The sequence below is a fragment of the Bidens hawaiensis genome, unplaced genomic scaffold, assembly GCF_021521415.1.
Source record: "Bidens hawaiensis isolate Kalapana, Puna unplaced genomic scaffold, B.hawaiensis_p1.1 tig00018403_1, whole genome shotgun sequence".
NCBI classification, from domain to species: Eukaryota; Viridiplantae; Streptophyta; class Magnoliopsida; order Asterales; family Asteraceae; genus Bidens; species Bidens hawaiensis.
This window is the reverse complement of record NW_027492774.1, coordinates 127,079-142,615: the sequence shown is the minus strand read 5'-3', so window position 1 is coordinate 142,615 and position 15,537 is coordinate 127,079. Positions and strand designations below refer to the sequence as shown.

Genomic DNA, 15,537 nt, shown 5'->3' with positions numbered 1-15,537 from the left:
GGTCACGGTTAATCGATCCATAGTGACTCATTATAACCTTCAAAACCAATTAACCAAATCCGTCATAACGGATCGGTTTATCTATTAATTAACATATCGGTTATGGTTACGAGTTTGACAAAAAACCGGCCCAAACTGAGCCATGCACACCCCTAGTAATAACTATACATAAACGGGCGTGCTTCAACATTTTACATCCACCTTTCGTTTGCCGAAGCCTCCTCGATCCCTATTTTTAACTGCTTGAATGCTTTAAAGACCGTCATCATATTAAACAAATTAGATTTTTTTTTAACAATTACGCCCCTACCACAACGCAATGGTCAAAATACTAGTTAAAACTATAACATTAAAAATACATTTGAGTGAGTGAGTTTGGTGGCTAAACTATACAAATTGATTTAACTTTTGGGCCAAATAGAAAAGAAAAACCTAACTACTTTACAAATTAATAAACCCTGCTGCACTCATCGTCGATCTTTTACAACCTCCATTAACGCCGCCGTTGCAACTAAATACAGCAACTTTAGTCTCATACAAGCATGAAGCTGAAAGTAATATCTCGTTCAGCAGATGAATTCACACGCGAACGAAGTAACGATCTTCAGAGGGTTTCTAGAAACTTCGATCCCAACCTTCGTCCTCAGGAGAAGGCCGTCGAATACGTCAGAGCTCTTAATGCTGCTAAATTAGATAAGGTTTGTTGTTATTATTATTATTATTATTATAAGTTGTTGTGTTGTATGCATTTTAAATGTTTGTGATAATTGGGGGCATAATAATTTAGGTATTTGCAAGGCCTTTTATTGGAGCCATGGATGGGCATGTCGATGCGGTTTCGTGTATGGCGAAAAACCCCAACCATTTGAAGGGGGTGTTTTCGGGCTCTATGGATGGAGGTATGGTTAAGTGACTAGTGTTTCTTATGTCATTTGTTTTAAGTTAGTATTGTATGTTTATCAAACTTATTAAAATTAGTGTTGGAGAACTCGTTACACGCGAGTCGGGTGGTGGGGTAACATGGTTTAATCGGATTGGATTTTATATGTAAGTTTTCAAATTACACACGCAAACATAGAAAATTTTCAAAATTTCATATGTAATTTTATAAACTTATTAATCGAATTGGATTAATAAATTTAGTTTTTTAAATATCTTGAAGTTTTTGACAGATTTTGACTAAAAGTTGAATGATTTGGGTGGTTTTGACCAACTACCAATTATTGGTTTGATGGTTTCACATAGCTGAAATTGCATCGGTTACTCACCATTAGCAATTGCTGACTAATCAGCAAATAATACTGGTATTTGCAACACTGATGAAATGGTTTTACTTTTTGTTTTATGCATATCTTAAGTGGCAAATCCAATCTGTTTTTCTACTTATCCAAAGTCCAAACCAAGAATTTATGGGTTTTCTCATGCTAAGAACTGATATGTTTTTGTTGTATACATAACTGTGTTAAGATGACAATTATAACATAGATGATGAAAAATATTGCATTTGGAGTTTTATTTGTGAATGTATCTAGTTTTAATGCTGTTAAGTATGTTGGGTCGAGACCATGTAGTCGTTTATATTTTTGTCTACCTCTCTTGGTTAGTGGCTTTGCCAAATGACATGTCGGTTTACGTTAGAAAATGTAACAATTAGTTGTCACTTTAGTCACCAACTATGTCCTTTGGTCAGTTTGGTAACGGTAAATTTCATGTACCATGCCTTGGTAGATCATTGTTTCAGATGTGGGGTTAGACCAAAACAATATGTCCTTTATGCAGAATAAAAATATACACATGTTTTACCATTTTTGAGCTACAACTTCTTAGTCACAGAGTACTTGAAAGTAGTTTGGATTGGACCCATAATGTACCTTAACCTGAACCCAACCAACGTTAGGGGTGTTCACGGTCCAGTTTGACTAGGATGTTTGGGCAAACCAGCAGTTTAGTGGTTTTGTATGTGAAGTGTGAACTAAACTGACCGACAGTTTGGCGGTTTGTTATTGACAGTTTTAACAGTTTTGGGGTTTGGTTTTGAAAGTGTGACACTTTGACCCTTTTTTACTTACAACTTTATTCTCTTTTTCACACGTCAGAAGAATGTATGCTCAAACTTCTAACCACAAGCCGTGCTAAATGTTTTGAATTAAGGAGACGGGGCACTGACCCTTCTCATTGCTAAATAGGTCTTGTTTGTTTTCTACTTTGCAAGTTGTCTCTTTGATAAGTTCTAAAACGTTTTTGCTTTTTGCAGATATTCGTCTATGGGATATTGCTTCAAGGTACTTTTCTGTGCTTTAACCTTTTTGTTGTTCAATATCTGTCAACATTTCAGCTTGTTTAGATAAAGGAACTGAGCTGACTCGGCTCGGTTTGTAAACAAGGCGGTGATTTCTACTATCTAATATATACTGCTTTTTTTTCTTATCCAGAAAAACAGTATGTCAATATCCTGGTCACCAAGGTGCTGTACGCGGTTTGACAGTATCTACAGATGGACGTATACTTGTGTCATGTGGAAGTGACTGCACGTAAGGCCAACTCTTTTTTCTGGTCACCAAAATTTTTATTTAGATTTTTGATATGTTCAGTTTGTTTTACCAGAGATAGTTTGTGGGTCGACATCTGTCAAAATTCTAGTAGCAATATTGATATTGACATCTGTATCTTTAATGATTGAATCAGTGTTAGACTGTGGAGGGTCCCTCTTAAAAGTGGCATCGATTCGGATGACTCATCTGATAGCTCAGACAAGGTCAGTGGTTTCTTGATTATTGATGAAGTGATTTCCTTTTTTGACACACTTGTATCATTTGCTTTCTGTGAATGCAGTCACTGGCATCCTATGTTTGGAAGAATGCTTTTTGGTAAGTTTATTTTGCTATATTTTAAGCACAGTATAAATTTGTTGCATCTTTATCTTTTGTTTTGCAATTCATATATTCTCATGTTTATTCAAGCTACTTTGTTATAAGACAGTCTTCAGAGGCACAAATCAAACATAATATGATCAACAATAAAGTAAGAGTTAAGTGCCATTTTAGTACCTATGATTTGTTTCATTACGCAACTTTAGTATCATTTCTGAATTTATTGCAAATAACTACCTCACATTTCTAAAACTTGCTATTATAGTACTTTTTTCTAACCTCGTTTATTTTTGTACGTTACGTCAAGGGTAATTTGGTAACTTCGTTATTCTATTTAATTTTTTTTATGTCCCTTTTATCTTTCATAACCACCCACCATTGTCATCGTTCTCAACACCAAAATAAGCATATACTTCAATTTTGCAATCCAAAAACATATTTTGTTAAAGAAGCTTTAAATCAAGATTATACACTTCCAAATAAATCGCTGGAGACGACAAGAAACACCGGCCCAAACGTCGCCGCTGTATGGAACAGATCTGGGTGAAAAATTTTCCGGCAAGAGAGAGGAAATCGATGTCCGTTGCGTTTTTCGGCAGAGCATCCTTCCCTATCTGCTATCTGTGTGGTCGATGGCCCGCCCGCTAATATGGTAGTGGTGTGAAATCGATGGCCCCTAATTTGATGTTCCAGGTTACCGTCTTCCCCGGCAAGGAAGAAAATCTGACAACCACCTCTCTTTATCTCTCTCAACAACCATGTCACCACCAGGAAAACGATAGATCTGGAATGGTGGTGGTGGCCGGCAATACACTACTGCACTACTAATTTTTTTATATCTTATTTGAGCAATCTGGCAATATGGCTGAACAAGGGCCATCGATTCCTGTGGAACAAACCACAATTCAGCCTTATTTTGAATTAAATTGCTCCATTGCTTGAAGATCCGACTATCAATAAAGCGAGGAGTTTGAAGAATCGATGAACGATTGATGGGCAGGTGTTAGGATTTGGGCATTTAGGGTTATGAAAGTATAAAGGTGAAGTCATTTAATATAAAAGAAAAAATAAATAAAAAATAACAAAGTTACGAAATTACCCCTGACTTAACGCACAAAAATAAACGCGGTTAGAAAAAAGTATTAAAATAGCAAGTTTTAGAAAAGTGAGGTAGTCATTTGCAATAAATTCAAAAACGGTACTAAAGTTGCGTAATGGAACAAACCACAGGTACTAAAATGGCACTTAACTCATAAAGTAAATAAAGCATATTTTGATATACGTGAGCTTAAAAAATGGAACTTTAATGAACATAGTTTGTTACGAAATCATTTAACATACAATATCTCACTTTTTCTTGGCAAGCAGCATACCTTTCATCTAACTTACACTAGCAATGAGTTTTTGCTCTTTTTAGCTTTACCGGCCATTCAATATTGCACAAATTTATTTTAAGATATACTTTTTGGTTATGCAAAGATGCTAAGTAGTCACCCTTAAATGCAACTTTATTTTTAAGTACAAATATTGGCACTCACAATTCACGTATTATCTTAACCAACCAATCACTATTCTAAGCACTTAGGGTCCTGTAAGTCAAGACGTGAGGCAAAGGTGTTAGCTTCACGTACGAGAGGTGCCTTATATTATCTAAATACTTTTAAATTATCTCCAGATAACATTTCTTACTTGTTAATCTTTAAGCACTAAAGTAGATGATAAAAATAGTATATAATATAAGAAGCATGCACACTATTTTCTGTTCCTTTTTTGTGCCAACACCCCTAATTTTACCCAAATGTACATGATTACTTTCGACGAGATTTTTAAGGATATTGATCATATAAATAACTTGTTTCCGCCCAAATGTTTACTTATAAACATGCTCTAACAACAAAAGCATCATCAAGTTCCTTTTGGTTCTTCGCTCAAGCTCTTCAAACCTTCAAGACAAAAATAGACTCTATTTTCAACCCATCTTAAACACATGCCTGGGCTTTTTTGTAAAAATATTAATATTTTTCAATTAACGTACTAGTAAAGTGTCCATTTTGTTCTCTTTTTTTACCATGACTAAGTTTTTACTTGCCTATTGACTTATTTTGACACTGTCTTACGTCACACTTTGGTTAAATCTTGACTTGTCTCTCTTTTCTTTTCTGTTTCTCTACAAAATAAGTTCACATCAGAATATAATTTCCAGTGCCAGATCTAGACATTAATATCAGGGGTAACGGTCAATTTTTTTTTACATACAATGTAAACGAAACAAAAATAGAAACATGATATATAGGGTGCTAATTTCTTCTATTCGGTTCTTGAAAGCTTGAAATCGAGCCATTACATACTACACAAATTAAAACATTATTCAAATACTCAACACGCATTCACTTGTGTAAACCTGTATTGATAAGTTTCATTTTAGAAAAACATATTTCAACGGTTGCAGTTGCAATCGGTAAAACCAGCGTTAGCTTTAATATTCGATAAGCTAAAGGAAAAGTAGTGTGCTTTCTGGCTTCCACCATTACACGAGCAAGGTCGCACATTCACCCAATTTTGCAACTTTATCATCTTCCTTTAAAGTGTGATAAAATGTCGTACGATCACCCGAAATACACCATTTTTCTTCATTACTAGTCTAAAATCATTCGGATACATTTTCGAAAATGCCACTATCTTAGATATGTCAAACTTGGAAAACGAATCTTAAGATCTAAACCAGACATATTTTTTAACAAACTAGTTGAGACCTCACTAAATCTATTTCTAGGTTAATGAATTTGCATATCCAAAACCATATTATAAATTTCAACCTCAAAATGATGATTATGTTGAGCTTGCTTATGTTTGATGTTTCTCGTGTAAACAAAAGAAAAAAAGGTTAATGGTTTCTAGTTGTTTTGGGCTATAAACTTTGTTTGGGCTTTATTTGATTTGAACTTTTAAAAAATGATGATTTTGTTGAGCCTGTTTATATTTAAGTCTGATCCTGTTTAATGTTACTAGTTAAAAACAAGAAACAAAAAAATTAGTTGTTTTTATTTGCTTTGGGCTATAAATTTGTTTGGGCTTTATATAATTTGAACTTTTAAATTGGTTGGTCTTTAAACAAATAGGGGCAACATAATATTTCTTTTCAGGGGTAGCGAAATACGAAAATGGTCCAAAAAGAAAAAAAATTACACTGCCCATCCGCCCCTGATGATTTCCATTACATTGCATCCATTTTTTTTTTAATTTTGATTTTTTTTTTAAATTCTCATGTTTATGGCGTCTACAGAATATAATAATGTGAAATTAATTGTGATCTGTTTTCATAAATACTTTTTATGTTAACCTATGGCTTTCATTTTCTAGGGCTGTGGACCACCAATGGGAAGGCAATTTATTCGCCACAGCTGGTGCTCAAGTGGATATATGGGATCACAATAGGTAATGATCTGGAAATTGTTTAGATCTTTATTACAAGATTTATGTGTGTTCTAATTATTCGCACATATAGATCACAGCCAGTCACCAGTTTTTCTTGGGGAAATGAAACGGTTATATCAGTTCGTTTTAATCCTGGTGAGCCAAATATCTTTGCAACATCTGGCAGGTATTCAACACTCTGTAAAGTGGCATTTTACATGCAAAGCATCAATATGTTGATGTGATTTGTTATGCGAACTTTTACTTTGTGACAATGTAATCACATAATATATTTTTGTGTAGTGATCGGTTCATAAAAGTTTATGACCTTCGAACATCATCACCAGCAGAAAAGGTTCCGATGCAGGTATGCATGCAATATGGCGTTTTAACTTCATAATATCTTATTCTTTTAACATTCCATTATTTCTTTATATGATTCACTCAACTTTACTTACTAGTTTATTACTAACTCGTGTGTGCGTGTGTAAAATGGCTTAGTGTTCAATAGGCAAGTTTATTACCAACATTAGAAAAAGAAAACAAACGAAATAGAATGTTATATAGCAATTGGCTATTTGATAATTGATACAAATATTAGTATTAGTTTTATTATTAAATTTATTCTTACATTGTCATGGTTACGATTACTTACTATCAATGTTTGTAATTAGTATTATTCCAGGACTGCAGGTGATTGACACGTTGTTAATATCTTCACTAGTGTTAGTTTAATATTTACACTTTACTAATATAATGTTCCTTTGAGTTGTAAAACATTCACTAATGTTGTGAGTTAACAAATATACTTTCTTATTAGGTTAAAAATCAGTTTACTTATTTTTCATTTTTGCAGACAAAGACCAATTCTATAGCTTGGAATCCGATGGAGCCCATGAACTTCACAGCTGTAAGTGGCTATATAAAGCGACCAAAATTAAATTAGAAAAATTATTTAATAGGAAAGAAAATTGCACTTAGAACTTGTTATTGTGTCAGGCAAATGAGAACTGTAACTGTTACAGCTTTGACGCAAGAAAGTTGCAAGTTCCCACATGTGTACACAAAGATCACGTGTCTGCAGTGTAAGAATGGCATGAGCATATATATATACGGGTTATGTGAATTAATAATTTAATACTAATAATTGTTGTGTGTAAACTTTGCAGTATGGATATTGATTACTCACCAACAGGCCGTGAATTTGTAACCGGATCTTATGACCGAACCGTAAGTTAATTTTTGTATCAGAATTAGTAATGAAAGCATCCTCGTTACTCATACATTACGTTATTGGGTTTTTGCAGGTGAGGATTTTCCAGTACAATGGTGGACATAGTAGGGAAATCTATCACACTAAGAGAATGCAAAGGTTTGTTTTCTTGATGCTTGTTGATGATAATAATAATAATGTGTTTTTTGTTTTGTGGGCCCACGCGTAATATTTTGTTTGTGAACACAGGGTCTTCTGTGTTAAGTTCAGTTGTGATGCAAGTTATGTTATTTCGGGTAGTGATGATACAAATCTTCGACTTTGGAAGGCTAAAGCATCTGAGCAACTTGGTGTTGTAAGTTTTGTTTATTTAACTTTTTTATTTCTGTTTGGTTGCTAGTTTGCTATTAATTTTTTATGCCTCAAAACACACTTCATTTGATTATACAACACTGGGCGGACAGGGTTTTAAAATGGGTACTTTTTTATATGATTTAACTAAGAAATCTGTCCAAATTATGAAAAACGAATTACATGGATGGTCCCTGTGTGGATTACCCATATAAAGGATTTTATACTTTATTTTTGGATATTACATCCCCCGCCCTTAGATGTGGTTAAGTTTACCTGTTTGAGCACTATTATTTTTTAGCTAATATCATTAATATTACCTGTTTGACCAGATTCTACCACGAGAACGCAAGAAGCATGAATATATGGAGGCTCTGAAGAATCGTTACAAGCACCTTCCTGAGGTCAAACGCATATTGAGGTATTATAAAGACCCTAATGGATTGGTCTATTCATGAGGCTCGTGTTTCTCTGTTATAAGAGCTAAATTGGTTCGCGTTGGGTCAATGATAGTCAAATCGGGGTTTTGCTTAAACAACTGGCAGGGGTGTAATGAGCCAAGCCGGCTCGTAAGCTACTCGAAATCAGTTTGTTTAAAGATTGAATTGAGCTGTGCATAAGCGAGCTTGATTTCGAGCTCGAGTTATAAAATAATCTTGTTTACTAAGCGAGCCCGGGCCCGAGCTTCACTTAACTAGCTGGAGCTGGCTCGCGAGCCTATGATATATATAATTATTTGTTTAATGTATTAAAATATACTTATATAACAATATTTATTGTATATAAATTTATGATAAAAAAGGCTAAACAATATATTTCATGTTATATATAAAACTTATGGTTAAAAAATGTATAAAAATAATTAAATTTGTGTATTAATTAATTAATAAATAATAAACGAGCCGAGCTCAAGTGTGAACAATCAATTCATGAGCCTAGATTGAGCTTCAGAAAAAGAGCTTGAATCGAGATTGAGCTTCAGAAAAAGAGCTTGAATCGAGCTGAGCTCTAGTTTGAGCCCTCTTTAAGTCAAAGCGATCTGAGCTCGAGCCTAGTTGAGATCTGGCTCTGCTCATTTTCACCTCTACAAACTATTTGGGTTGAAACCGGTCTTTTTAAGGGAAAAGATGTGGTTTGACCGGTTTTTAAGTATAGCGTTACAAACTGATTTCAACCCTTCGGTTCGGGTCTGAACCGGGTTCAACGAAATTGGTTTCCAAATTGGGTTTATCAGGTTCGGTTTTTACTTTGGTTCGGGTTAAGAAACTGTAAAAGCAAAGTTGTGTCATAAGCAACAACCAATGGATTAGATAACGTGTCAAATTTTGAATATAGTTAACTTCTGTCATATACTCGTATACAAAGCACTTTTTTTAATTGTATTTTTCTTGTTCCATTTTGACGTTTATAATTTGTAATTTGTTTAATTGTTTTTTCCATTTTGACGTTGATGCAGGTATAGACACTTACCGAGACCAATTTACAAGGCTGGTTTGCTTAGACGTACAATGGCCGATGCAGAGAAGAGGAAGGAAGAACGAAGGAGAGCCCACAGTGCCCCGGGAAGCATGCCGAGGAAGTCTGTACGTCAAAGCAGAATTATCAAAGAAAAAGAATGACACTCAGCGATTTATCATATGTTTCTCTCTAGTTAATGTTCTAAGATTTATGTTAAAATTCAAATTAACCCAATTTTGTTATATTATTGATATATCTTTTAAGTGTTGAGATGAGTTGAAAGTTTTTAAAACTCTATGAAACCCGATACATGATTTGCAATCCACAAAACCTTTATAATTTAGCTTTAAAATCTTAAGTGTCGGGTTAATCCCGATCATTTATCAAAGTTAAAAGTTGGGATTATATCATAGAATAGTAATCAACTTTTGCAAGTGTCTCAATTAGGTTACTGGTGCAATTGTTTGTTCTATTTAGGTAACTAAGTTTTGTTTTATGTCTCAATTAGATTTTTTACAAGTTCTTTGTTTTTTATTCTTAAAACGACATTCACTTATTAATAAATGTGATATTTCATATATACAGAAAGGTAAAGAAGATTAAGGCTTTATTAATTATCAGTTGTTTGGCATATACATCAACAGTTCTTGTACATGAAAAGAACAATTCTTGGGCTAATTAAACTCAAGACAAGACACAATAACAAGAACAAAAGGTAACCAAAATTAAACATTAGGATGTCACACATCCAAGTGCTGAAACGTCGTCGAATTGAAGGGAGATTGAACTTCTGCTCTGGACCAAAAATTTCCCAGAAGCAACCACCGCGCGCGCATGTTAGAGAGGTTTTAAACGCATGTTGGTGGTATTTTTTGAATCCCTTGTCTACGTAATTCCCCCATCACACTATCAAGTGCGGGCGGTTTTAGTCCAAGTGGAAGAGGTTGCCATGGCTTTGATAATATATCTCCAATTGCTGCATCAATGCTCTCCTTTGTCTGTTTCACAAGTTGTAACAACAACAAAATTATAAACAATATTCACAAATATAAATTTGTATATATGAATATACATAGATATATGTGTGTGTATATTATTTATATATGTACATGGCCTATATTTATTTGGATCTAGTAAAAGATATTTGGTTTGGACCGGTGTATTTTGAGGGCTATTAGGACATATCATGTTGCATGTGCTATTTATTGGCACTTAGTACTCTCATTTTCAATCTTTCTCGTCCTTTAGAAAACATGACAAGTACTTACTTCTGTTTTTATTTTTGGCCATTAAAATTCAAAATTATTAAGTAAAATCTTGTATTTGCTAAAAGTTTCATATAGGGTAATTAACTTAGTACTAATTGGTTAACTTTTTTTTTCTTCCAAGAATTGGATTGAATTAAATGAAGAACAAAATCGCGGTCACATTTCCTTAAACATAACTCTTTTGACTGTACAAACCGTGTGGTTAAGCTTGTTTGAACCTTTAACTCCATGTTTAATAAGTGTAGATTGGTACTTACTGGATGTAGGTCCAATGGTGGCCGGGGGCAGGATTGTCCGCTGGATGGAGTGGTGACAACCACGCCGGAGTCTATTTTGTACATGGCATGGGGTGGTGGTACACCGGGGACCGGTACATGCGGAATTGGAAATCTCTGAAAATGTATATAACAAAACAAAATGAAAACCATTTTTTTACAAAAGTTACCCAACAAGGTAATTTAAGAATAATAATAAGCTTACCGCTTGTGGTAAAATTTGTGGGTAGTATGGTGCCTGCACAAACAAATGTATTAGGTTAAAAGTGTAATTATGATTATTAAGATATATATTATATGCGTTTTTATTTTTACAAAGTGGACACGGGACAAGAACAAATATTTCCTCTATCCCGGGAGATTAAGAAGCTGACATCCGACGCTAAATTCTTTTATTTAGTTATTATCATACTTTAAGTGTATAAAGTAGATATAACACATCTATAAAGTGTAGCTAAAAGAATTTGTATAACTAGAAAACATAAAATACAAGTAAAAGGAAAAACATAAATTTTGGAAAAAAAAACATACTCTTTGGTGATGAGGGTGCCAAGTTGGTGGAGGAGACGTTGATGGTGGCCAAACATGTGGCAATTGCGGTGGTGGTGGTGGTGATGGTGAGTGCGCAATATGTTTTGGCCATACTTGCATCAAAGGCCTCTCCATAGAGGGGTGACCCCATACATGCAACGGTCTATAATGAGGAACCGGTGGCATGGAAGGGAAGCCCATGCTTGGTGGTGGTGCGACCCAAGGTCCCATGTCCCTCTTGCCACCTGGGCCGCTAACGCCTCCTCCAACGGGCTTGGTGCCACCATACATTTGACGCCTATGACTCCAACTTGCCGCCTCGGCTTCCCTTGCAAGCAGATGTTTTCGATGCGACCTATATTTCTGTAGCAAATTACATAACTTTGAGATTAGATTTACATGTTTGCATATCTTAAAAGAAAAGTCCCATCCATGCACATTATCATATCCTCTCAACTCTATTTTTAAAAGTTACAAAAACATTTTAAATAATCACATAAACATCAAACTTGTATCAGAATTAATTACCATTAATTCATATAATTAAAGAAAGTAAATATAATGATGAAAAGACACAATATTTATTTTACCACATATATTTTCATTGTATTTATAGTGTTGTAATTTTATTAATATACCTTCATTTTTTTTCTTTTTCAAATTTTTAAAGATTTATGATTCTTTCAGTTAAATAAAGGTAAAAGAAAACAAACAAAATATGAATGCTGCATCTCTGTCGTTGTTTCTTAATTGGGATCAATAAAGTTGCCTTTTTATAGTACAAACTACTTTAGAACAGAAATTCATTTGCCTGCAAACCTTGCATGTGAAGACTTTTAACATTAGATGTTTTTTCAAAATAATTGATGTATCATATTTTAACACAACCAATTTACTTGGTACTCAAAACTTTCTTTTGAAATCGAAAATTTTCAACTTTTAACCGAAATTTATTCACCGAATGAAGAGCTTATCATAATCAACATGCCAATAAATGTTATAGATAAATATGAAATGAGACTTCATCAAATCTGTTATATATGTAAATTTGCTTTGATTCAAAGTGAAACCAAACATATATATTTGGTGTTAGATGTATAACATAATGGTGATTACATGCCAAAAATTCCCCATTGTGGTCCATATATATCTTTTTGTAATGACTATTTACTTACAAAAAGAAGCTATAGTACAATAACATTGTAGCCTTACCTAATTGCACAATATATGATATACTCTTAATAATTTATTTAATGCTCCAAATAATAAATTAATATTCAAAATGAAAATAGTACTATATAATTTTGATTTCCTGGATAGCAATAATTGATAAAAGAATTCAGCAGTGTAATTACAGTTAACAAATGATTAAACATCCTTATGAATAATATTATAGATATCCATACAATATCTAAATATGTAGTTAGAAAAATCTATAAAAGAATATACCAAAAGATATAAAATTGCGGGTATGATTCATATGTATATATACCTGAAGATGGCTAGCAATGTTGTGGCGAGTAAGACATCCAATACCCATAATCTCTAGAATTCTCGAAGGGACTGCCTTATCCACCCCCAACTGCTCCACGGCTTGCACAAATCTCCGGTGAAGTTCCGGAGTCCAGTCCACCTAAAATATCCATTGATCATATATCATTAAAATGAACTTTTTATATCAAAGAATGCAACTTTAATGATTTATTTATATTGGTTTTAGTATGTATATTGGGATCTGCTAATTAATTTAACTTTTTCTATAATAAAAGGCTGCTGTTATGTTTCCTTCAGATGATACTCGTGAAGGGTTGGTCACCCGTGAACTTATTTATAGATAAAACTTTCATTCCATTTTGTGGTCTACATGAGTTTTATGTAAATTTAGGGTACAATCATATTTGCACTTATAGATTAAGTATGTGTTTCTGTACTACTTCTGCTAACTCAAGATTTCTTTTCTATACACTGTTTCCTTAAAACCCTAATTGTATCCTTCTAAAGACATCATATTTATACATATAGAGAGAGAGACGTCAAATGACAGTCAAATACTCATATGATTATTAGTCAAAAGCTTAAGAACCGAATGGTTCAAAGAAACCAAAAACGGCGTTCTTTATAATAATTAAAACTCATAAAACTCTCTAAAACAATTAACCCTAATCTCAACTTACTTATAGGTGTATTAATATTTAATACTTTAACTAGATAACCAAATAAGATAGATTTAAATTTAATATATATTGTTTAAAAATGCAAAAACTATATTACTATATTGTACTAAGCAAACAAAAGAAACCCTAGTTCTTGTTAGTGAATGTTATGGTTATCCTAGACCAATAATTTATGTGAAAGAATCCTATTATTATTTACCTTCACTTTTCTTTTCCCTTGAGATGAACTCTTGGATTTATCCGACAAAGATTTGATTCCTAGATTGGTTTCTTTTTCCTTTGGAACAATATTTGTTGCCTCAGCTTCATGTCCACCATCTTTTTTGCTCACAACTTCTTTAGTTGACATCAACTCTTCATGTTTCTTATCACTAGAGAAAGATGTCACACTATTATTATTAAACTCACATGAATCTTCTCCACCACTAAGCGAAAATTCACCGGCAAGGAGTTCCGGGTCCATTTCCAAATCAGGCAACATGTCTTGACCATCCATCCCCACAAACAAATCATCAAAATCAATACTTTCCAGCAAATTATCATCCGAAAAGTCCGGAAAGTCGGATGAAAACCCTCCCTGATCTCTTCCATCTCTGCCCGTGGTGTTGTTTTCTAGTGGTGACACAACAGCTAACATTACCACACTAGTAAAGTGATGAAGTTGTGTATATATTGTAACACAAACAAATTGTCACAATATATGGTGGTCTAGTACTTGACTAGAAGATGATATTTTGCATTAGATATGTATGTTTTCCGGTGAGATTTCGATCCGGGAACTAGAATGAATGATAGAAGAGACAATATGCAATAAATAATTGGATTGCAATGCTTATTGCAGTGTGAGAGGGTGGTGGTGAGGATGGATCTCAACCACAACAAGTATGAGTTGAATCGGTGAAGAGGGGTCTTGTTTGTTTGTACTTATGCATATGTTTTTGTATTTTTTGTTCATATTATATCATATCTTTAGACAGACAATTTTATATTAGTTGTATATAGTAGAGAATGTGTGATATGTGGGTGAGGTTTTTTTGTGGAGCTTCAAAAATTGTTTCTGCATTATGCTTAAATGGCGCACTCGTGAGTAGTTTTATTATTTTCTTTGGTGAGAGTGATGGGAGAAAGGCAAGTTGGGCCCTAATAACTTTTTAAATATTTTTTTTTGTTATATTAATTTGCAGAGATGTAACTTTAATTTGGTTTGTGTATTTTTTTAACCACAAGATTATTAGATTATTGATATTTTTTTACCGGTAAAACAAACTTTTATTAAACAAGCAAACAATTACAAGAACAAGATAAAAAAGATGTTGGATTAAGATGGCGCGCCCCCAAGTAAAGTACAATGAATTATCACCGCAAATTGAAGTAATCCATGATATATCACCTACTAAATACCTCCTAGCTATTTAAACAACAGGAAACACAACCTTTTATTGATTATTGATCATCTATAAAATGGGCAACAAAGTACTCTAGTTCAATCCAATCCCGGATTTTACCCACAGGTAAAAAAAAAACATATTCTTCTAATCATTATCTATGACATGTGACCCAATCATTGGACTCAGCTTTTTTTTTTCTGTTTCTAAAATAATGTAATATAAGAGACGTGCTATATTTTACCTTCCTCCTCTAATGGTGTTTGGAAATACCCAAATACCAAGTCTGTTTTTTCTAGACGGGCGTTAACTGTTAAAACTGATTTTGACGTTTGAAATCTGACTCACTTAAGAACACTATCAAGATGGAACTCCATTGCTATGGGAAAACTCAATTGAATCAGATTTCGAACCTAAGACCGTAAAGATCCTACACTTTAACCATCACCCTCATGTCATTGGACTAGAATGTTAATTATACTTTTTATTTCCGTACCCAAAGGCTTTGAGCAATAATGTACGTTGCTAAGTAAAAATCAAAATCGGAGAACAAATACTATGAAAATTGGGCACTTGTGATTGTAATTTTGATCGAAAA

General features: G+C 33.6%; 2 protein-coding genes across 2 annotated transcripts; one reads left to right on the top strand and one right to left on the bottom strand.

Moving 5' to 3' along the window:
• The first annotated feature begins 468 nt into the window (after positions 1-468).
• Positions 469-9,568, top strand: LOC143555864 (uncharacterized). The gene is made up of 16 exons (XM_077045339.1): positions 469-698; positions 788-899; positions 2,255-2,282; positions 2,433-2,531; positions 2,686-2,755; positions 2,833-2,867; positions 6,231-6,305; positions 6,376-6,471; positions 6,588-6,651; positions 7,141-7,194; positions 7,284-7,369; positions 7,454-7,514; positions 7,592-7,656; positions 7,747-7,852; positions 8,181-8,269; positions 9,305-9,568. Exons 1-16 carry the CDS (start codon positions 543-545, stop codon positions 9,465-9,467), a joined length of 1,359 nt encoding a protein of 452 aa, XP_076901454.1. The 5' UTR covers positions 469-542; the 3' UTR covers positions 9,468-9,568.
• Positions 9,569-9,896: 328 nt separating this feature from the next.
• On the bottom strand, positions 9,897-14,695 carry LOC143555886 (transcription activator GLK1-like). The gene is made up of 6 exons (XM_077045355.1): positions 13,754-14,695; positions 12,873-13,013; positions 11,381-11,743; positions 11,055-11,087; positions 10,832-10,966; positions 9,897-10,304 (listed from the first exon to the last, which is right to left on the bottom strand). Exons 1-6 carry the CDS (start codon positions 14,189-14,191, stop codon positions 10,155-10,157), a joined length of 1,260 nt encoding a protein of 419 aa, XP_076901470.1. The 5' UTR covers positions 14,192-14,695; the 3' UTR covers positions 9,897-10,154.
• Positions 14,696-15,537: the final 842 nt, after the last annotated feature.

Coding starts and splice junctions, on each gene's coding strand:
- LOC143555864 (XM_077045339.1), top strand. CDS start 543: ATGAAGCTGAAAGTAATATCTCGTTCAGCAGATGAATTCACACGCGAA. Junction 2,868..6,230: donor GTTTGGAAGAATGCTTTTTG/GTAAGTTTATTT, acceptor TTCATTTTCTAG/GGCTGTGGACCACCAATGGG. Junction 7,195..7,283: donor AGCCCATGAACTTCACAGCT/GTAAGTGGCTAT, acceptor TTATTGTGTCAG/GCAAATGAGAACTGTAACTG.
- LOC143555886 (XM_077045355.1), bottom strand. CDS start 14,191: ATGTTAGCTGTTGTGTCACCACTAGAAAACAACACCACGGGCAGAGAT. Junction 11,744..12,872: donor ACATTGCTAGCCATCTTCAG/GTATATATACAT, acceptor AATTTGCTACAG/AAATATAGGTCGCATCGAAA. Junction 10,305..10,831: donor CACCATTGGACCTACATCCA/GTAAGTACCAAT, acceptor CTTGTGAAACAG/ACAAAGGAGAGCATTGATGC.